Below are 23939 nucleotides of genomic sequence, written 5' to 3' on the forward strand. Positions count from 1 at the left end.
TACGGTGCCACAAGTCCTCCTTTTCTTTTTTCCACAAAGATTGAAGAGCTATGAGAGACGTGTTAATGATTTTGTGCAATTTCAGGAATGGGAGGGCCTGTCTCCGGTATGGCCCATTACAGAGGAATGGTTGCAGCACTAAATGGTGTCGTTAGTAACCTGGCAACTGGTGTCATCTACCATTTCCACTCGCACATTGGCCCTTATGTTTGTCAGTAGGCTGAATGGTTACCTAGATCCTTGTAGTGGGTTTTTAGTTGGAAGGTTTCCAGTGGGGTGATTTTGAAGCACCGACTCTAGGGAGGATGCATGTCATCTCATCACTGTTAATATGCTTAGGGATCTGGTGTGGATCCTAGAGCCCTTATGTCATTGTGGACAAGAGGTGAACTTGTTCAAGGCAACTTTTCTGGTAGCATTTTTGGAGCTTTTTGAATCAGCAAACTAGTACCTGGGTCCTGTAGGGACTCTTTTGGCAGGGATTTGGAATTGGGGTTATACAATGGGAGGGGCAATTGGTGGTAATAATCTTGAGGTGGTCAATGATGGATCAAGGAGGCCAGGGTGAACCATTATTTTACAGGAGGGTGGTGAGCCTGGGATCTGCCCTTTGGAGGCTGTGAGGGCATACATGGCAATAAGACCAGCAAGGGATGGGCTCTCTTGATTCACAGTTAAGGGGGAGTCCTCTCACAATCTACCCCTTTGTTACAGTTTTAAGACAGGGACTGACAAGGCTGGGGCTTCCTGCACATGAATTTGGCTCTTACTCATTCAGGATTGGGGTGGCATCTGCAGTTTGCAGCTGGGTCTGGGGACAAGTGCAATTCAGGCAAATGGGTGTTGGCATTCTGAAGCACACAGTATGTACATGAGACCTCAGGTGGGGCATCAGAACACTTCCAAGTATACGTGCTGATGTATTAAAGACAGATAACAGGAACTGATGGCCAGAAATTTTTTTGGGGGAAGGACACTTCTTTTCTTACTACCACTCTATTCCCCCCCCCACTACCAATGTTACCTTTATAGCTACACTGGGGGAAAATTCAACCATCCTGTTTTATTATGATAATAAAAAATTGCGTTTGAAAACTAATAGTAAAGCAAAGATATTCAAAACACCTAAAGACATACCCTGCATAAAATGGACACAGAATAGTATTAGAGGCTAGCAGACATAATTTGTATCACTATTACTATACCTCCTGATGGGATTTTAATGGTAATATTTCTAGAAAAGTACAACTGTCTGTTGAATGTACTATATGAAAAACAAAGGAAAAATACAGCTTGGACTGTTTGTTTTTAAAAGGAGGAAGAGTAAAGGAAATATTTTTCATAAATATTGTAAAAAAATTGCAATACATTATAAGCAGGCCCCATTATAGGCATTCTGCTAGTTTTAAATGATGGGCAATAATCTCTCCACAGTAATACCCAAACAACACTATTGATTTCAGTGGGGTTGTACAAGTGTAACAGAGGGAAGAATTTAGTCCATTCTGTGCACTTACATCCAATTATTGTATTACCCACAAAACGTTCTTCCTCAAATCTTAATGAAGACATTATTTCAGGGTGCATCTCACAAAACAGGGATTGAAATCTCTCTTGCATTTGAAACGACTTGCAGGTACTATAGCAATGTCATGCTTTCTGTACTTTTTAACCACAACATAATGCATGGCAGACAATGGGTGAGGTTCGGGGCTGGCTTTCCAAGAGGTGCAGCACAGAGGGCACAGCCTAGGGGGAGGGATCAAAGGTAGCTTTAATCAGGAGCAATCCAGAATTGCAGTAGCGCTGTGCACTACAGTCCCTCTCATTCCCTGCACTGCGGCTTGCAGGGGTGGGGAAGCAGCATAGGACCACTTAGTCACTCCTATGCTGTACTTAGACTGGGGGAGATCTCCCCTGGGCACTTGCAATGATGTTCTGGCCCCCCCTTGCCTTCTATCCAGAAAGAGTTGGGCAGGTTATTTTCCAGTCAGAGGGCTGAGGTTCCAAGTCCCTTTATCACATTAAGTGTAATGCTAAAGGCAATTTTACAAGTGTTAATGGACCAACCAGACTATGGGGACAATAATAATGCTCACTGCCAGAACATGTTCTAGCTCACTAAGAGCAGGTACTAGCTCTGGGGAATCTGTCAGTAAGAGCTGAATGTGTAAGAGGAAATTTTCAGGGAATGACTGCATGAAGTGAAGGTGAGCAAATTTATGCAGGTTCTGCAGAAAATGGGCCATGAAAGCTACACAGTAGAGCTCTACCAGAACCAGAGTTTTTATTTTGGGAAATGGTGCAATTTCAAATTTCTTCGGCTCCATAAAGAAACAAACAAACAAAAAATTCAAAGTATTTCAATATATATCATTTGAATTTCAACTTTTTTTTCGTTTTATATATCATTTTATAATATAAATTGAAAAAAAGAAGTCATTTTGAAAGAAAAAATTGAAACAGTCTGTTCCAAAAAGGTTGACATGGAATATTCTGACATTACCAAAACTTTTGTTTTCAATTTTCATTTTGAAATGAATTTTCATTAAAGGTGAGGCATTTCCATGAAATGTTTCACTTTTGAGGAATCAGGATTTTCCAACAGAGAAACATTCCACTGGAAAATTTCTGACCAGCTCTATTACATAGAGAGAAGTTTCCTCCAACTCTCCAGATGCTGGATCCCTGCTACATGCATAAGCTCAGCTTCATAGGGTAGTGGCCTGGATAGAAGGGAGAGGAATAGGGAGCAATCATTCTATTGCAGCATATTCCACTCTCGAAAAGGCATAACTGGTAGCCGATGCTTCTGAGCAGCAGCACTCTTTATTACATATTGTGTGTTCCCTAGTCAGAGGGGTCACAAGATCACTGCTGTGGTGGAGTATCCATAATGCTGGATCAAGGAGTGGGTATAAAGTGGGGGCAATAGGGAACACCAAGCAGGGCTTCAGATTTGCCATGTCTTTATTATCTTTTGTTAAGGATATCTTATCTGCATGCACCAGGCTGGTGATACTGAAGGAGGATGGTGTGGAACCGTGGCTCCTCAAGTACCTTTGTGTGCATTTCCATTTGGGAAGGGGAGCATAGAGCTCCCCAAAAGACAATAATAATTGAGTAGTAGAAACAAAGGGTTTTGTTGTTGTTTTACTAGAACCCCCCTTTTCAGTCACGTAATACACTCTCCCTGAGGAATAGCAACTACATTCATTTATCCAACACTGGTTCAGGCTGAAATACTCTGCCAGAAAAATACATTAAAACTGCTGTAAAGTAAAACATGTCGTCATGCATATAGCCCAGTGCTGTTTCAGCAATACATTGAGTTGCCAGATATGAACCCTAACTGTGGAACTGATTGGGACTCTGATTTCTTAGCCTATAAAGGTTTGGACTAACAATATTCATGGACTCCTAGGAGTTAGAGAGACTAAAAACCTATTAGATTATCCATTGCATCTTTCTATTTGAGCAGGTTTGCTCTCTACAGTGTATCTCCTATTGCTTTGAAGTCTGGTTTTAAATGTGTCAAGCAATGGGGATTCCATTGCCTCCTTTGCACTGCCATTTCACAGTCTAATAGCCCTCACCGTTAGGAATAAACAAATGATTCCCAATGAATACTTTCATTTGATGAACTTAACCTCTTTTTTTTGTGTTCACAGGCAATCTGCAAGTGGTTCATGATTTCTCATATGTATTTGATGTAGATCTTTAAAATGTTTTCTTCATAGATTGTTTTTATCTCCTGAGTAGATAAGCATGCAGGTACTTCTGATTTGAATACGTGTGCATGCAAATTTAAAATTTAATTTCTGGGAATACTTGTGCATTCAGCTATTAAATTAACTTTCCATGAATATTTCCATAAAATTCAAATGTTTGCAAATGAAAACATAAAAGGCACATGAGAATGGCCAATGTAAATTAATGTAGGGTTTTATCCTTGTACCACCAAAATCAACGGGTGAGTTACCATCAACTTCACTGGGCACAAAATCAAGCCCTTAAAGATTTGAATGAATATTAATGGATTTTTTTTTGGCATTACACACTCAGCTCTCGTTAGGAAGTGTCTCCTGAGATTTAGTTTAAATTTGCCTAGATTTATGGTAGGGTACCGACTCTTAATAGAAGTAGGATATTTGGGGATAACATGGTTTTGGTCGGGTTTGTTTTTCAACTTTAGTTCATATTTTTAATCACTTTTTGCTGAAATGTGTCAAACTGAAATACATTATTTTAGAAATAAGTCAAATTTGACACGCTTGTAGTGGAAACCTGTAACTAAAAAGTTACTTATGTTAAAATTCTACCACAGTTATAGGAGCGGTAAGTATTGTCAAGAGTAGCAAATTCTCTTTGCAATTAGGTCTATTGATATATTTTTAATTCATAATATCTGAAATTATAACGTGGATGAAACTGTTCTGCAATGAAAATAACAGCAATATATGATCGCTTTCTCTCCCCTTCCCTCCTCCACTCACCCCCCACTTACGGTTTACAAGTCTGGCTGGCAATATCGGGTTGAACTTCTCAATAGACTCCGCATTCTCATCATCTGTTACATACTCAAAGTTAATAATAAACATCATAGCTACTCCTTCTTGATTTTTCACTGGGATTATGTGGGTGTTGCAAATGAAGGTGGACCCTAAGAAGGGAGAAAAAGAAAGGAAGTTTATGTAAGTCAAAGAAATCTGCATAGTTTCTTTTTTTCTTTCACCAATAACTCCAGTAATGTCAAAAATTCCGCAGATTGTTTCTTTTGCTCACCAGACACATGAAGCATTTTTTATTTAAATAAGACCATTTTTGGCACAGAGGAAATGTAAGTGTCTTCTAATTGCTTATCACGTTAACTTGTTCCAAAAGACTTCTCAGGTAAGTCGCCACTTTCTTTTGGTGCACTGGTTTTTATTCACTGGAAATGCTTTGAATATAAACACACAGCATCACATTGTGGAGGTATTCAGTATCAAATGCCACAGGCAAGCTACCCCATCAACCACAATGCTTATTGGAGAACACAAAGCCACATTCACTTCCTAAATGTCAGGGGTTCTTGAAGCTTTTTGGTTTGGTTACAATAGAGAAAATCACTCATTAAACATTTATGTGTATAAATATATAGCCATTCTTATTTTTGTTCTTATTATTTTGGGGTCTGCACAATGGCATTTTGATTTTTGCATTAAAAATGATGTTAATGGAAACAAGTCCTTTGTTTTAAACTTGATCATACTAACTGGTGATTCACATTCTATCATCAAACACATTTCCAAACCTTAATAGCCAAGATTTTCTAACTTGAGTAACTGATGTTAGGCACCCAATCCATGGTGACAGACCTAATTTAAGTGGCCTGAATTTCAGAGGTGCTGACCACCACAACTCTTACTGAAGTCAACAGGAGGTATGATTGCTTAGCACTTCTGAAATTCAAGGCCCTTTTACATATGTGCCTTAGTAGGGATTTAAAAGTTTTGTCCTATGTTCATCATTATAATTTTCCTTGGAAAACTGATATTTGACAAAGTCATTAGCTTCTCTCTGATTCCTGGTGTTACATTAGTGGAATGCACTGATTCGAACAATAATGTGATTGCTGTAAGAAATAAGATAATATTCTCCTAAAAGCTTCACACAAATACAACTGTGAGCAAGTGTCTTCCCAAGATGAGCAGGAACATCATCTGTAAGTGATCCATTTGAATGTAATAATCACCGACATTTGACAGGCAGTGTAATTTTTTAAGGACAGATCCTGATCTGGGTCCCACCACAATAAATCAGAAGTATCTCCACTGAAAAAAGAAATACTCAAGATTTACACCATTGTAACTGAAATCAGAACCTGGCCCCTAGTAGTTAATGTAACGTTTGCTGTAATGTGGTATTTAAGGCAGCTGGAGCTACGGATAAAAATGGACATGCTGCCCCTTCAAGTTTTGCAGCTGTACCTTCAATCCATTTAATAAAACAGTTAAGCTGTGGCACTTGCCACAGTTTCCATAGTAACAAAGGGGATGACTTTAGTAAACAGAAAATAAGCAATTTAAGACTGTTCCATGAGAGCTATAAATAGAAGTGCTGCAGGCCAAGCATTGCAACATAGACTGGTTAAACAGAGAGTCTGAAGAGAGGCTAGAAATAACCGTTATGTTTTCAGCTAATTAACCAAAATACATATTGACTTTTAACACTTAAAATGACATTTTTTGATTCATTTGGAAAGACATTGTTACTTTCCATCCGTAGCTTGTTATTTTGAATTTTTCAGCATGTGGATTCTGTTGTGACATACAGATTTACTAATCAAGTGATGATCCTGCAACCTGCCACTTCCAGCCTCTCATGGAAAAATCAAAGGGCAGGAGATTGTCTTGGATTGAAACTCACATGTCTTGAAACTCACGTGGATTTGAAGAATGTTGAACTCCAGTGGATCAAATGTTTATGGTTTTGGGAAACAAGGGTGACAGTGACCAACAGAGTTGACAAAACACATGCTCAAGGCTACCTTTGCACTCAAGGGAGTTTTAGCTTTTAACATGTCTTCCCACAGCATGAAGTATTAATGCTATTTCACATTTACGGAGAACATTTCACTCCCAAGCATGTACAAATGATATGTACACCATAGGTAGTGATTCACCTCTGAGGAGAAATACAGCACAAGAACATGACAGAAATTGAATAATACTGTAGCCAAAGGAAATTGCAGGGAGAATTTAGGAACACAAAGAGGGAGAGATCCTTAGCTGGTGTAAATCAACATAGCTCCAATGAAGTTGATGGAGCTATATCATTTACACAACAGAGTATTTGGTCAAATGAATTTAACCAGGCTAGAATTTGTCCAACACATCAGGGCTTTTAATAAGTGCCGGGAGATATTTAATGACTACAAGTGATCAGAGTCTGCATTTTACATCTCATCCAAGAGATAGCACCTGAAGCAGCACTCCACCTTTAAGGGAAAGGTGCCAGCTAACAAATTCCCTAACACTGCTTCCTGTACCATCTAGGTGTTGCTTCAAGGCAGGGTCTTGCATAGTCTATGATTCCACTGGAATATACACGTGTTGCCAGTTTGGTTGTGTTTAAACCTTATAATGTGAACCAAATATACGGCAATACCATGTTCTCTGCCTGAGTCTGCAGACAGCCTGAAAGATGAGCTCTGAGAGGTGTGAACTACCTCCATTCATCTAAGTAGGGAGTTAACTCTGAAAGCTAAGGAAAACAATGTGGAAAATTAAATGTCTAAATAGTTCATGGATGATCATTTTAGTGGAAACATCCAGGTAATATGCTTATCCCACAATTCCACTCTACCTCTCAAGCCTTTTTGAGTACCAGACTCTATCTCTGCCCTTCACCCAGCTGTCAAAACATCTAGCTAACCTGTGACAGCTTCTACAATGCAACTAAGTGTGATCGATACAAAAATTAGCAGCACATTGAAAACTGAAATGTGGGGACAGCCTAAACTAAACTGAAGTTAATATCAAAATAAATATGACAGAGATTATTGTATTGATTGTACTATCACCAAAAACGTCCATTCTCTAATTTAAATAAAGTTGCCTCAGAATTTACACTCTGTTGTACTAGACTACTACAGGAAATCTTAAAGTAGAATTTCGACCCAGTTTGCTGATCCTTAGTGAAGGCCTTGCTTCCAGAGCCACCTCACCAAACCAAACCCCTTCTAGTTCATTTGGTCTGACAGCCTCAGAGCACAAGGGGCTACGGTACCAACTAAGCAGCATAATTCACATTTAAGTAACATTTTGTTATGATGTCAATATCACAAAAGCTAGATTATTTGTATCCAAATGAAAATAAGTAATGTAAGAATAAGACAAAAGGCAGCTGTGACTATAAAACACCAGAGTAAAGAGATAAATACTTGTTGGGGAAAAAAGTAGCTGATTCTCTAATGAAGCTGACAGTAATGAAGGAAGTAATAAGTAACTTGTTTGTAAACAATATTATCCAATATTTGCACTCTTAGTCATTCAATTACTTGTCATGGCACTCAGCATGATTTCCGTGTTTGTCCTCTTTATTGAAACATTCTGAAAGTAGGAAATGCCTCTGATGAGCAATACAAATTTTAATGAAGTTTCTGGAATTTGCAATTCTTATCTGTAGCCACTGAGAAAGCAAAAGATGTGTAATCAGAATAATTATTAAAATTACACCTTTATTAACAAATTGATTAAATATCCAAGTGGTATTGGAAATTAGATTAGTGTGCTGAAAGACCAAAGCTTCATGTCTCAGCTTTTAAAAGAATATTATTGAGGAATTGTCATGAAATATAAACATTTACTTTACCATTGAAAACAATTCAAATATATAGTTAAAATTATTACTGTGATGGACGCTATATGAGTAGATTGACAGACACTGGAGAAAAGTTGGAAATTTCCTTGGCAGTATGAATTCCATGTTTAGAAAAGCTCTTTCTAAACAGTAGCCCAATGTCTCCTTCTGCTTATTCCTGAATTTAAGGCAAAATCATGGGTGTATGACCTTGTATTGAAATCAGCCCACACTCTGCTGTGGAAATTAATTTGATGTTAGAAATCCAGCATTATGATTTCACAACAGGATCCTAGGGAGAACATGGGCTAGGATGGAGCAATCCCTTGCTGAAATACTGTGACCCAGAAACCCCTTAGCAAAAGGTCCCATGTTCTTTGCAAATAAGTCTGACCTCAAACCTAACAAACTCACATTGCCAAACATGTCTGACAGAATATTTATCCATAAAGAGTAACATATAAGATATCTACCAAAAGCTCATCAATTCTACAGATTCAGAATCACCGTGAGATATATATAGGGGTTTGTAGAGCTGAGCAAATCATTGATGTTTTGGCTTAATGGACCAACCAAATAAAGAAAAAAAATCATTTGGGGTCAAACGAAACTGTTCGGCTTTCTGGCTTGTTTAATTGTTTGTGTGGTTTTTATTCCCCTCTCCCCCCTCCCTTTTTTTAAAATCTAGCTGCATTTCTAAAGGGAACATCCTTTTGCAATGAAAAATCAAAACACTTCCGTACAAGAATGTCAGAAAGAAACATTTTGACTTTTTCTAAATTTTTTTCAGCTGAAACTAGACACCAAATTTGACCTGACTCCACAAATAGTTTCAGTCGCCCTGAAGCTGCATTTTCCAGCTAATAAATGATTGTCCAAAAAATGTCGCCCAGCTCTGTTTGTATTGTGCCGCCTGTGTTTGCATGGCAATGTGTCCATACACCAACTACACCCGCTCCAATGCCTTCAAACACAGAGAGGAGCTATGACGCCCTCCTGCTGCAGCTGCTGTGGCCTTCAACCCCTGGAAAACCCAGAGTGGCTGCTGTCCAATCCACACAGCTGCTCCTTCCTGGCCTGAAGGTGCTGATGAGAGATGTGCAGGGAAGGAGCAAATGGAAAGAGCAAACATAGGGGAGAGTAAATGGGCTGTCTGTGAGAGAGAGGAGGCAGACACTGCTGTAGTGTTAGACAAATCATTTTCAGAATCAGCTTCATCTTTATCTCTGAATAAAGATATGAATGAAACACTTGAGTGACTGTTTCAGGGGGAAAAATCCAAGTAATTATAGAACATAAATCCTTTATGATAATACAGAGAATGGGGAAGGTGTGGTGGGGAGTGGAGGGGGGAGGGGCAGGGTGGGAAGAGGGAAGGCTGCCTGTTCTTTCCTGAAATGTTCATTCCATTGTTTTGCCCTCAAGATACATACTCAAAACGCATGCCCTCAAGGAGATGGAAACTCGGGGGTGGGGGTGGGGGGGCGAAGAATCTATTAATTAAAGATTATTTTAAACTTTTAAAATCAATTATAAATTACTTGCAACAAAACATGGGTATTTCACATTTCAGTCCCTTGTACTTTTTTGTTCACGTCACTCATTAGCGGGTTTGAAGGTCAGGCATCACTGTTATTTCAGGCAAACTGACCGGAATGAATGAAACAACTTTAATTTCCAGCTTCTATGAGCCTCAGTTGCAGCTGCAACTATCTACAGTGTTTATTTATTTGGCATGAATCTCACCATTTATGGCATCGTTTGTCTATCTAGCTAGAGAGGGTCTGGACAATTGAGATTCAGTTTGAGAATATATGCCTGGTACTGTGCACAGAATGAAGAATACGTATGGGTACATTTGTCTCTCACTGCATAATAATCTGTCCTTTTTTTTAAAGGGACACTTCTTATTTGTTGCCTAATGTCCCCTCTCCCACATAAAATCAAAATAGCATACACTATTGTTACATACTTCTACAACAGTAGTGCAAATAATCATACTCTATTGTAAAAAATTAGGCTTTTGTGTTAATAAGATTTTTGCCATGCATAAAAAACGAAGGTGCTGTCCTTAAAAATATATATTCTGTGCCGCATTTATCTTACAGCTCTCCTTCATTTCCCTGAAATGTGTGTGGTCACCTTAGCTGCCTATGCTACTTCCTTGCATATGTCTCCACATTATTTACTTTAGTATTACACACTTATTTCTTTTCCATTTTGTAGTATATGTACACTTTACTTAAAGCAAACAATACTGGTGATCAGCAATCCAGCATGGGTTATATTATTTATTAACTAAAGCACTGTTAATGAAACAGAGGTTTCCATGAGCAGGATTTTCCATCTGCTTTCATTTTCAAATCACCACCCAGCACTTAAGCAGGGAGGAGTTTGGCTGGTTGGCCGGAAGAAGAGGGCAATGTTTTCTGGCTTGGGGCAGGAGGGAAGACGTAAAGCTGCTGGAAAGAGCAGTCAATGTGGAAAATGATTCACCATCTAGGAATGTGGGGCTTAAAAAGGTCAGTTGGGCCTGGCCCCTCCCTTCTTTACTCACAGCAGCCAAGCTAATGGCTGGCGCCTCCTTGTGGCGAACGTTCAGTGCAGGTACTCCATAAATTAAGGCACAAAAGAATGAAAAAATGGCTTGGAAAAGGAATTAAGGAGAGGTGCTTGGTAATTGAGCAAGCCGGGGGCAGTTGGGGACTCCTATGACTGGTACGGCAGGGAGCAAACCCCCACATCATTATAGTCCACCTTAACCCCCTCCTATGAGGGGGCATGGTCAGTAAGGTCCCGGCAAGGGAATTGCTGGAGGGACCTGGATGAAAAGGGGGTGGGGGGAAGAGCTGATGAAAGCCCCCCCCCTTATCCGGAGCTGGTTGGAAGTAGTAAGGTCCCAGCAAGGGAATTGCTGGAGGGACTTGGATAAATGGGGGGGGGGGGAGCTGTGGAAGCCCCAACCCCCGCCCCAGAATTGGTGGGAATTGGTAAGGTTCCAGCAGTGAATCTGCTTGAGGGACATAAATTTTGCACCTGCACTGCACACATTTTATCCACTGGGTTAGTCCCAGACATCTGTCAATAATAAAGTTGCGGCCTGATTAAACCCATATCTAATGTCTCCTTTTGGCATAGCCAGACAACCAATGGCTGGCTAGGAGCCTGTGAGGGATATACTGCATAACAGATATATTTTATTCTGAACATTTCCACAGTGAGTTACACATGTTGCACTTGTGATTATACTAAATGTATATGCAATATTTTTCTTTATAATAATGTCCATACATTTTTCTTTATGATAATGTCCATGCTATTTATACATGAACATAAATACAAGACCTTTTGGTTCTAATCTTAATACCCATATCTTTTACCAGAGAAGGATACAGGACCATGGCAGACAATGGGTTAAAACCTTGCTTCAGCAGCCAGATGCTCCTGCAGAGCTGCCAAGATTGCAGTGAAATGAAGACACCTGACAATGTGACTGCTTGTCATTTACTAACAGGGCTAGTGAAGAAGCACGTTCTTCAAAAAAGCCCCGCCTTCTCAGAGAGGGGATATAAAGAGAGCAAAGGTGCAGCTGATTAAAACAAACAAACACCCACCCACCCACCCAAACAAACCCCAAAGCACATCATCTAGAAAATGGGTGTTCTATCTTGTGTGATCTCTGAGAGCTACTGCTGGGGGAAAAAACCCATTTATTTTGTGCTTTGAGCTCAGATTCTAGTTGAGGAAAAAACTTTATATTTTGATGGTTTAGGCTAAGGGTCAGGAATCAGGACACTTATTGTTTGTCATGAAACCTTTGTAAATGAACTATATCTCCCTGATGCTTGAAGTCTACTCTAAGCAGGCAGAACCCTTTGCCAAGCTTCTGCTGGCTTTTGCTGTATGCTATCATGTCAATGATGTTCTTCTAATATTTAAACAAATATTAAAAAGGGGTGGGGGGATTGCTCCTTAGTCTGTGATAAACTGAGTGGGGGAGGGTGCTCACCTAGAATAGTAAGGGACTAAAATATATTACCATTGTGTTCTCCTTCAAACAAAAGTGATTTCTCAAAAAGCAAGGCAGGAGGCAACATCACTTTGTAAACAAACTTTAGGGCCCTGGCTGGAGATGTTTATAGCTTGTTGCTGAAGGGATGAAAGCTCTGTAATCTAGGGTGAAATTTGAGGGTATCCTTTCTGAAAAATGTCCTCGTAAACATGTGACAGTTGGTGCCATTTGGCCATTTCCAGAGTAAAAAAAAATATGCTTTTCAGTAGCATTTTTATGAACCCCATAGTTGAGTAACTTCACCCAGTGATAAAATTTAGCAGTATCCAGAGATCAGGAAAATTACCCCAATTGCCTGTAACCCCATTCAGTCTGCTGATAGCATTAGAATAAGGAGTACGTGTGGCACCTTCATCCAATGAAGTGAGCTGTAGCTCACGAAAGCTTATGCTCAAATAAATTGGTTAGTCTCTAAGGTGCCACAAGTCCTCCTTTTCTTTTTGTGAATTCAGACTAACATGGCTGCTATTCTGAAACCTGTCATTAGAATAAGGGGCTCTCCACAAGCTTGCCAGCCTAGCTCATTATCACTTACAGGAAAATTAGTGAAACATTTCCACCACTGGTAAGAAGCACAGTCTTCCTCTAGAAAATTTCCCCATCTCTCAGTGAAACAAATTCAGAACATTGGGCAAGAACACTGGAGCTAACTGTATGATTCAGAAATACCCTGCGTGAAAGAAAGATCTAACAAACCTGTATGTCAGTAGCTGCTTTTTGCCCTTTTGCTCTCGGGGTTCAGTTTGCTCCTATAGATCTTCTGAGCCAGCTGAGTTTTGAACACTCTGCTCAAAATATGTCAAAAATTTGGCCTTCAAATACAAGATGCGTATGTCTTTTTTCTGGATTCTCCTTACACTTCAACATACTGGAAACAGGAGGAACCTCTGAGAATAAGAATCCTTTGCACTTGTATAGTGCATCCCTTCCAAGAACCTCAAAAAACATAACACACAATAATTAAGTCAACTAGTCTGCTGCAAAGTATGTAAGTATTACTCTGCTCATTTTACATGTGGTCAGAGTGCAACACAGAGAAACTAAATGACTTGTCCAATGTGACACTGCAGGTCAATGAAAAAACCAAGCACAGAACCCAGAAGTCTAGTCTTTAACTGCTACACCACAGTCCCACTCTATCAAAATGTGTATAGTTAGTTTCCACACACAACTTCTGGGAATGGGCTGTATAATTCCCATAATTTTAACCTATGCAATTGGGGCTGTGACTTTACATAATCATTTTCCAGCTCCAGTTGACTGAAAATGAGCTACCTTGTGTGGCAAGAATGGGGAATTCACAAGTTTCCATTAAACTGCTGCAGATGGATCTGTATGACTGTCTCTTTTAAAAGATTCATTGCGGAGGAGCAACTAAAAATAGCTGGCAGGTTGAAATGTATTATGTCCCTCTTCATTCCAGGAGCTACATTTGAGGGGGGATGGGGAAAGAGAGGAAGAATATATTTGGCTGGTATTTATTAGGGAACTTACAATGATTTAATGGGACCTGCTCCCCTTGACAGTTCACTGCACCCTCCATATCAAATAGATATTCAGTGTATTACTGATGAGACTGCTGATACTAAGACTTCTGATTTACATGACTGCTGTAGAGAGTGTAAGGCATATGCATACAGTGTTGGAGGGGGGATACATTCTGAGTTACCCAACTATAAAATTAACCCCCTGTAGACTGTGGATCTCCCAGCAATCATCTGGCAGTCTGAAAAGTACCAGCATTCTTAAGACTTCATTTTCTTTTACATTTATTCCATTTATGGTATATTTTAATAGCTACACCCCTACCGTAGCTTTTCTTATAATACAGAATAGACACAATTATTGCCAAACTCATAATTATTAATATCTATGCCTACACTCTAATAGAACCAGGGTGATTAACTGTAATGCTGAGTACATTTTATATGAGAGGACAGTTTCATGGTGCTGTGTTATTTAACCGTACATAAAAACTCTCAGAAAATATAGAGTGATTAAATATTTTACAAGGAAAAAAGAATCAAACTGCGAATGAAGAAAATCAAAGATAGAGATCTGTATGTGTGTGTAGAACGTGGATTATAAGAAAAGCAATATAAATATCAACATATAGAAAAATGATGAACTATGTCTATGAAACAAGGATACAAAGCTAAACACTGAGGATGGAGTGGAGGTTAAGGATAATCTAGGCATGGCCCAATATCTAAACAAATACTTTGCCTCAGTCTTTAATAAGGCTAAAGAGGATCTTAGGGATAATGGTAGCATGACAAATGGGAATGAGGATATGGAGGTAGATATTACCATATCTGAGATAGAAGTGAAACTCAAACAGCTTAATGGGACTAAATCGGGGGCCCAGATAATCTTAATCTAATAATATTAAAGGAATTGGCACCCGAAATTGAAAGCCCATTAGCAAGAATTTTTAATGTATCTGTAAACTCAGGAGTTGTACCGTATGATTGGAGAATTGCTAACATAGTTCCTATTTTGAAGAAAGGGAAAAAAAGTGATCTGGGTAACTATAGGCCTGTTAGTTTGACATCTGTAGTATGCAAGGTCTTGGAAAAAATTCTGAAGGAGAAAGTAGTTAAGGATATTGAGGTCAATGGTAAATGGGACAAAATACAACATGGTTTTACAAAAGGTAGATCATGCCAAACCAACCTGATCTCCTTGTTTGAGAAAGTAACAGATTTTTTAGACGAAGGAAACACAGTGGATCTAATTTACCTAGATTTCAGGAAGGCATTTGATACCATGTCACATGGGAAATTATTAGTTAAATTGGAAAAGATGGGGATCAATATGAACATTGAAAGGTGGATAAGGAATTGGTTAAAGGGGAGACTACAACGGGTCCTACTGAAAGTTGAACTGTCAGGCTGGAGGGAGCTACCAGTGGAGTTCCTCAAGGATCAGTTTGGGGACCAATCTTATTTAATCTTTTTATTACTGACCTTGGCACAAAAAGTGGGAGTATGCTAATCAAGTTTGCAGATGATACAAAGCTGGGAGGTATTGCCAATTTAGAGAAGGACCGGGATATCATAAAGGAGGATCTGGATGACCTTGTAAACTGGAGTAATAGTAATAGGATGAAATTTAATAGTGAGAAGTGTAAGGTTATGCATTTAGGGATTAATAACAAGAATTTTAGTTATAAGCTGGGGACGCATCAATTAGAAATAACGGAGGAGCAGAAGGACCTTGGACTACTGGTTGATCATAGGATGACTATGAGCCGCCAATGTGATATGGCTGTGAAAAAAGCTAATGCGGTCTTGGGATGCATCAGGAGAGGTATTTCCAGTAGAGATAAGGAGGTTTTAGTACCATTATACAAGGCATTGGTGAGACCTCACCTGGAATACTGTGTGCAGTTCTGGTCTCCCATGTTTAAGAAGGATGTATTCAAATTGGAACAGGTACAGAGAAGGGCTACTAGGATGATCTGAGGAATGGAAAACTTGTCTTATGGAAGGAGACTCAAGGAGCTTGGCTTGGTTAGCCTAACTAAAAGAAGGTTGAGGGGAGATATGATTGCTCTCTATAAATATATCAGAGGAATAAATACTAGAGAGGGAGAGGAATTATTTAAGCTCAGTACCAATGTGGACACAAGAACAAATGGATATAAACTGGCCACCAGATAATTTAGACTTGAAATTAGACGAAGGTTTCTAACCATCAGAGGAGTGAAGTTTTGGAATAGCCTTCCAAGGGAAGCAGTGGGGGCAAAAGATCTATCTGGCTTTAAGATTAAACTTAAAAAGTTTATGGAGGAGATGGTATGATGGAATAACATGATTTTGGTAATTAATTGATCTTTAAATATTCATGCTAAATAGGCCTAATGGCCTGTGATGGGATGGGATCTGAATGGGGTGGGATCTGAATTACCCAGGAAAGAATTTTCTGTAGCATCTGGCTGGTGAATCTTGCCCATATGCTCAGGGTTTAGCTGATCGCCATATATGGGGTCGGGAAGGAATTTTCTCAGGAAAACTGTTAACTGTTAAATCTGTTAACTCCTTGCATGTTGACTGTTGAATGGCTGGGGAGGTTTTTCTTTGCTCCTTCTTTATTATGACTCTATCTGTTACAGACTGTGGAAGTCCAACTGCAGCAAACTCACTAGATTTCATCTTTTCTAAACCCATACTCATATGGGAACATGCCCTTTTACTTTAGTGGATGCACAATATAGTCAAGCTGAGCAGGAGCTGAAATAAGAGCTATCTAAGGGGTACCAAAATGTCAGATCCTTGGCAAGAATTGCATTTTATAGCTATTGCAAGAGAGGATCTGGAGTTTGACATCATAAAACAAAAAACACTCTTTGTCTCAGTGGGGTGGGGTGGGGTGGAGTAGGTTGGGGGTGGGGTGGGGAGAGGTGAAATATCCCCAATGAATTGTCATCCTACATGAGGTCAGTGTTGCCTATGAATGGCTTGTGAATAAATGGCACAGATTCTCAGTTGCAACTAGTTGTAGCAAATTCAGTCAGTAATAACTTAACCCACCCAGTAATACAGAAGCAGGATATATACAGTGCAAATGGGTTGAAGTTATGTTTTTCTATGAATTAACAGGGGGTTGTTTGTCAGTGTGCAAATCTCTAGTAATCAGGTTTCTGCAGCTCTAGGTTTCCATTCATTTTTCAATGTCTGTGAAAAACAGAGACTTGTTAAATAGAAAGATCACAGTGCTTGGAATTACATTAATTCCATGTAGTTGAAATAGTTTTCAAAAATGGAGGGATTTTACTGTGCCTGTACACAGGTTTTGTGGTTTTGGTAAACATTTCCACAAAGTTTATTAAAAGCAATAGCCCTATCCATTTACAATCAGATACCAAATGTGTAGATTCAGGTTAAACTTTTCATAAAAACAATGATGGGACACTTCCTCTTTCAGAACATTTTCATAATGGAAACATGAAGAATGACTGAAACTTTAGTGCCTGTTTATAAATATCATGAGATTATTTTAAGGTAAAATATCCCTTAAAAGTAAAAATATGTTTAAAAGATGTGGACAAAGAGAAATAGTTACACATTCATTATTACTAGATAGCTTAGACTTAACATTTATTTAATCTTACATGCTAAATCTGGAAATGTACTTTGTTTTCAGCTGATCCCCATCTACACCCTCATTAGAAGTTTTGCACCTCCAGGTATGCAGTTCAGAAATGTCTCATTATGTTCAGGAGGAAAAGGAATGCTGGATTGTCAAATATTGTCCCTTATGCAGAAAAAGTGCAGACTAAGACATTTATGTGTAGTACCCTAATTTCTTTTCCCAAATTAAACCATGTCAGATATTCTAGGCACTGATTTAAAAACACACCAAAGCAAGAAGGGGAAAAGTTGAAGGCTGAAACTCCATCCTTTTAATTTGTCTCAATTCACCCAATGTCTTGAAGCAGTGTGGGCTGTACAGTATGGGACCAAATTCTATTGTTAGCCCTGTGCAACTCCACAGAAGTCAAGGCTTTGGTGATTTAATTGTTAGTATCAAAAAGCAGAACAGTTTTAATCTGTCCTCTGGGGCTTTATGAAAGATGACATGATAAACCAATTATAATTGCTTTGTAGATCTGGGCCTGAACTGCAAAACTCAGTCAGGCATAGTGGCTCCAGACACAGAAGGAGACGGCACCCACTACTGCACCCTTTCACAAGCGCATCATGTGCTCAGTGTAAGTGCACCATGCACTCCACTGGCCAGTACTGAGGGAGTGGAGCTCTTCCCAGTACCATCTAAGGAAGCTGGCACCAGATTTCTCCTTATACTCATGGGACTTATACTCGGGCTCCTCCCAACACTCTCTATGGGGACTGGCACAGGATGTTTCCTTATACTCAGAGGAACAAAAATCCCAGACTCTGTTCAGGAATGGAAAGCAAATGGGTATCTCATTATGGGCAACTATGCAGGGCTGGGCACAATTAAACTCACATTGTACAGATCCTAAGTATCATTAGCCTTGAATCCAGGAACTTGACTCTGGAAGAACAGAACTGAAAGCTACAGGGAACACACCTGATGGGCATCCTTGTAATATGAAGCAAGAAACTATCAAGAAAAGATCTTCAACCATCTGAAGAAGACAAGCAATCATCATCAGCAACTCCATATTAAGGACAGAGAATTCAGAAAGGGATATAAGGACAGCTGGATGTTTCTGTGGAGTGAAGACACAAGCTGTAACTACAAGATCAGACAGGATTATGAAATTGTAAGACAAGTCTCCATTGGTGATGATACACATTGGAACCAATGATGGGATATCATGTGGAACTACACAGATTGAAGAGAGAGCTGAAGAAGAAGAAATACCAGTGATCTTCTTGGAGATCTTTCCAGTCCCATGGGTGAAAGGCAGAAGCCAGAAAATGCTAAAAGTAAACCGCATGTTGCATGACTGGTGTGAAACTGAAGGTTTTGGGTTTGTGGAACTTTGGGCCACATTCCAGTGGGAGATGGGACTGTATGAATAGGTTGGCCTGCATCTCAGAGGTAGGGGGCTAATCATCTCAGTTGGAGATTGGTTGGAGCAGCCAGGAGGGTGTTAAACTAATAATGCATGGGAAGGGTGCAAAGGTGGCAAAAGCAATTCAGACTCAGTGTGTCACAAAGAAATTGATCTGATATGACAAAGAACGTGAAGAAAAGGCATTTTTCAATTGTTTATATACCAGTGCTAGGAGTCTAGGTAACAAGCAGAAGGAATCGGAAATTCTCATTGATGAGAAGAAATTTTATATAATTGGCTTCACTGAAATCTGGTGGGACTATTCACATGATTGTGAGGATAAAAACACTGGTTATAACCTGTTTATGACAGACTGGGTAAAAGAGGTATCTGTGGTGTGTGTGTGTGTGTGTGTGTGACAGTCTATGTTAAAGACACCAAGACCTATTTCAGAGTTACCAATAAATCAGAACCATAGGATCTTGAAAGCATACAAATCAATGTGCTAACTAACAAAGCCCAGGAGGAGGTACTGCTGCGGTTCTGTTAGAGACCACCAAATCAAACCAGAGAATGGAATGAATTATTCCTTAAACACATCTGTAGTGTATAGAAAGCAAAATTTTGTTGCAGTTGACAACTTCAATTTCAGAGACATCCGCTGAAGATCTCATGCAGCCAGTAGTAAAACATCCCTAGAGTTTCTAAATATTTTGGATAATAATTTTTTTAACACGAAAGGCTTTGCACCCAACGTGAGGTAACTTCATTTTGAACCTCGTTATGATGGATAAAGATTAATTAATTACTGGAAAGGAAGCTGGTGGCTGCCTAGGGACCAGTGATCATGACCTGATTACATTCAATATGAAGAAGCAGAGGACAATATCATCCAGTACATATATTATGTATTATTCTTGACTTAGAATGGACTTATATATATTACTGGATGAGACTTAGACTTAGACTTATACTTATATATATCACTGGATGAGAATGTCCTCTGCTTGTCCATATTGAATGTAATCAGGTCATGATTACTGGCCCCTAGGCAGCCACCAGCTTCCTTTCCAGTAATTAATTAATATATGTATACACACTTTGCATTTCAAAAGGACTAATTTCCCAAAACTCAGTAAGTCATTTAGGTTAGTTCTGCATAGGGTGACCAGACGTCCCGATTTTATAGAGACGGTCCCGATATTTGGGGCTTTTTCTTACATAGGCACCGATTATCCCTCACCCCCGTCTTGATTTTTCACATTTGCCATCTGGTCACCTTAGTTCTGCATGACATTCTGATTTAAAAATATCACTATACAATATCAATAAAGCACCTGTTAAGTGAATTAAGAACTGGCTAACAGAGTTCAAAGTTGTCAACAATGGAGAATCATCAGCGAATGGGGGATTCAACAGAGATTGGCACTAGGCCAGATGCTAGTCAATGTTTTCATCAATGATCTGAAAATAAATATAAAATTACTGCTGATAAGATTTGCAGATAACACAAAGATTGTTGGAGTGGTTAATAATGATGAGGATAGGGCAGTTATACAGAAGGGTCAAAATGCATTTGAATATAGGCAAGTGCAAAGTTACCCATCTAGGAACCAGGAAGGCAGGCTGTACCTACAGAATGGGGAGCTATATCCTGGAAAGTTGGATTTAGGTATGATAGTGGACAAACACCTTAACATGAGCTCCTAGAGTGATGGTGTGGCAAAAAGAGCTAATGCAGTCCTTGGATGTATAAACCTGGTAGTAAGAGCAGGGAGGCTATATTACCAGTATGGCATTGGTGGTACTGATACTAGAATATTGTGTCCAGTTCACATTTTTAAAATGCATTTGAAAAAAATGAAGAGGGTGCAGAAGAGAGCCACAAAAATTATTTGGGGGCTGCAGAAAATGCTGCATATGTTTAGCTCATCAGAAGATTGAGAGGTGACTTGATTACATGGTGAGAAAATACTGGGTGCAGAAAGGGTTCTTTATTCTAGTGGAGAAATGCCTGGAAGCTGAAGTCAGACACACTCAAATTAGAAATAAGTCACAGTTTTTTTATGGAGAGGATGATCCACCACTGGAAAAACTACCAAAGGAAGTGGTGGATTCTCCATTCTAGGTCAAGACTGGATGCCTTTCTGGGAGACATGGTTCAGTCAAACACAAGTTATTTGGCTCACTTAGGGGTAACTGGGTAAAATTTAATGGCCTGTGATATAAGAGGAGGTCAGACTACGTCGAGGGTGGCCAACCTGTGGCTCCGGAGCCACATGCGGCTCTTCAGAAGTTAATTTGCGACTCCTTGTCTAGGGACCGACTCCGGGGCTGGAGCTACAGGCGCCAACTTTCCAATGTGCCGGGGGGCGCTCACTGCTCAACGCCTGGCTCTGCCACAGGCCCTGCCCCCCTCCACCTCTCCCCCTCCTCCTCCTCCTCTGAGCCTGCCATGCCCTTGCTCCAGCTCCCCCCCCCAGCCCCGAGCCTCCTGCACACCATGAAACAGCTGATTGGGAGGTGTGGGGAGAGAGGGCGAGGTGCTGATTGGCGGGGCTGCTGGTGGGTGGGAGGTGCTGGGGGTGGGAGCTGATGGGGGGCTGCTGACGTATTACTGTGACCCTTTGGCAATATACATTGGTAAATTCTGGCTCCTTGTCAGGCTCAGGTTGGCCACCCCTGGACTAGGTGATGTAATGGTACCTTATGGCCTTCAACTCCATGTATCTATGAATTAATGACATGGGTACATTATGAGATCCTGATGGGAATCACGCTAGCCTTTTCTACTGCCTCACCATAACAATGCCAGCAGCAATAATCATTAGTCTCTCAGTCTCCCACTCATTTTTTTCACACCGGCTGCTCAAAATTGCAGTCTAAAGTTACATGTTTCTGCAATTGGCATATGCAGGACCCAGTACAGAACCTTTTGCTACTTCTGGAGGTAGAATCAGAAGGTACACATTCTTCATCAATTCTGTCCCCTTATGACCTGCTGTGTAAAGCCCCAATTCAGAAAAAGCTTTTAAGCATAGTCTTAACTTTAAATACATGCTTTAGGACCACCCCAGTTCAGGAAAGCACTAAAGCATATCCTTATTTTTCATTTATTATTCATGTGCTTGAAATTAAGCACATGATAAAGTGTTTTGCTGAATTAGGGCCATAATTTCTGTGCATGTCTGTATATATGAAGTAAAAGTTTATCTACTTGCTGCTCTATCCCACAAAGATATCTTACCAAAGATGAATGATATGATAATTTCATGCAAAATGTTAAAGTGGTGAAATTCTGATATTTTATATTAGGCGGGGAGAGAATTATTTGTGTTTGTTATTAGTTTAATGTAATACCCAGAAATGTAAAATATTTTAGCAATTTGTGACCTGATAAAATGTCATGGAAAACATTGTATTGAGGACTCAAAAATTATGCAAGAAAAATTGGAAAGTTTTTATGCATTAAATGTATTGAAAGTTTCAACCAGTATTACTGTATGTATATATTACATATTTATAATCTTCTGGCAAACAAAAGACCAATGAATGCACTGAAGCTATATATCTCCTATTTGGTTTTAACCCAACTATTACGATTTCCCTTGTAATTTTATTTGAATACAGTATTCTTCACTTCCTGGTACAAATTTATTGTGTAGTATTGCTGTGCATTGTAAAACATATACTGCCTCTCGCTCTGGGTTTGGTTGCGTTTCAGTAGTGGGTAAAGTAATCTTATATTTATGCTCTGCACAATCAGATAAGAAAGTTTGTTAATTCCTTCAAGATCAACTAGAATGGAATGTGCTATAAGGTCATTAACATCCACTGAATGCTGAAAAAATGCATCTGTTCATTCAGACCTATTGTCCCCTTTGAAATATTTAGGATTCTCATCATAATTACTCCATCATAATAATTTGCCCCATCACCACCTGATTTAAGAAGTCCAAAACTCTCACCTAAGATGCCATTGAAATCTATTTTTTATTTTTGAAATCTGATCCAGCTCAGATGGATTATAACGGCACATCCTCTTCACAGAAAGCTCATGTTCTTAAGTTGGAATCATGCCCTCGGTATATGTACTTGATGGGCTCACATGATGTCCAGGCTGCCCATGTGAATGTCCATCCGTTAGACTGGCATGGTGCCCTCCCACAAGTCATTTGGACCCTTTCACAGGACATGTCTTCCAGGCACTGATGAGGAGTTTATACTGGATGTTTACTTAATACTAAATGTGCCATCTTTTTTGCAGCATTCCCTCCTGTTTGTATGTTGTCACTATGTCTCCTTGTGCTAAATCATAGCTGTTAATGCAATGTGTCAGAAGAGAGCTTATAAGCACTTCTGCCTAGGTAGCACTCTAACAGCTTATATTGCCATGGACATGGTAAGAAATCTATTACTAATACAGTGACATTTTAAATTATATGTCTAATGAGGTTTTAATTTTGATATAATAAAACAGTTAATAGTGATGCTTTAAACACCCACTAATGATTAATAATTTGGCGCCTGGTCCTGCTCCCACTGAATTCAATAAAGTTTTGCCATTGACTTTAATGAGAGCATGAATGGGACCATTAGTACTCAGATCTATTTAGTAAGCCAGATATTTAACTGATCATTTTAAAATCAAAATAAAAGTGTACTGACTAATTAAATTGTGTTTATCTTAAATTCACTACTTAGTTTAGCTAAACACATCTTTACATTTAGTTATAAAATATTAACTTAATAAACCACTTATTAACAACATCAGTTTTACAGATATAACTGCACAACATATATCTGATTACATTGTTAATTACATCTTTTATAAACATATCTTTAGTGAGCACTTAGTTTGATAAACAACCAGTTTGCTATCAAAATTAAATGAAATGCATAGTCAGGTGCCTTTAAGAAAAAAATTTAAAGTAGTGTCGTGGTTGAAGAGTCAAGGTATATCTCAAAGCATTTTCCACAGGCATTGTGTGTGTTTGTCAGACATTGACAATAGGGGACAGGCTGAAC

The 23939-nt window shown here is 39.3% G+C and overlaps 1 protein-coding gene across 4 annotated transcripts in view; it reads right to left on the reverse strand.

The window, feature by feature from the left end:
- Window positions 1-23939, reverse strand: part of KCNH7 (potassium voltage-gated channel subfamily H member 7) — a 341749-nt gene that overhangs the window by 144148 nt on the left and 173662 nt on the right. For all 4 annotated transcript variants that reach the window (XM_084642910.1, XM_084642908.1, XM_084642909.1 and 1 more), the window contains exon 3: window positions 4508-4663. In XM_084642910.1, coding sequence (XP_084499036.1) covers window positions 4508-4663 — 156 coding nt within the window. The remainder of the gene's footprint in view (window positions 1-4507; window positions 4664-23939) is intronic.

The sequence above is a fragment of the Lepidochelys olivacea genome (assembly GCF_965140295.1).
Source record: "Lepidochelys olivacea isolate rLepOli2 genome assembly, chromosome: 11".
In the NCBI taxonomy this organism is placed as follows: domain Eukaryota; kingdom Metazoa; phylum Chordata; order Testudines; family Cheloniidae; genus Lepidochelys; species Lepidochelys olivacea.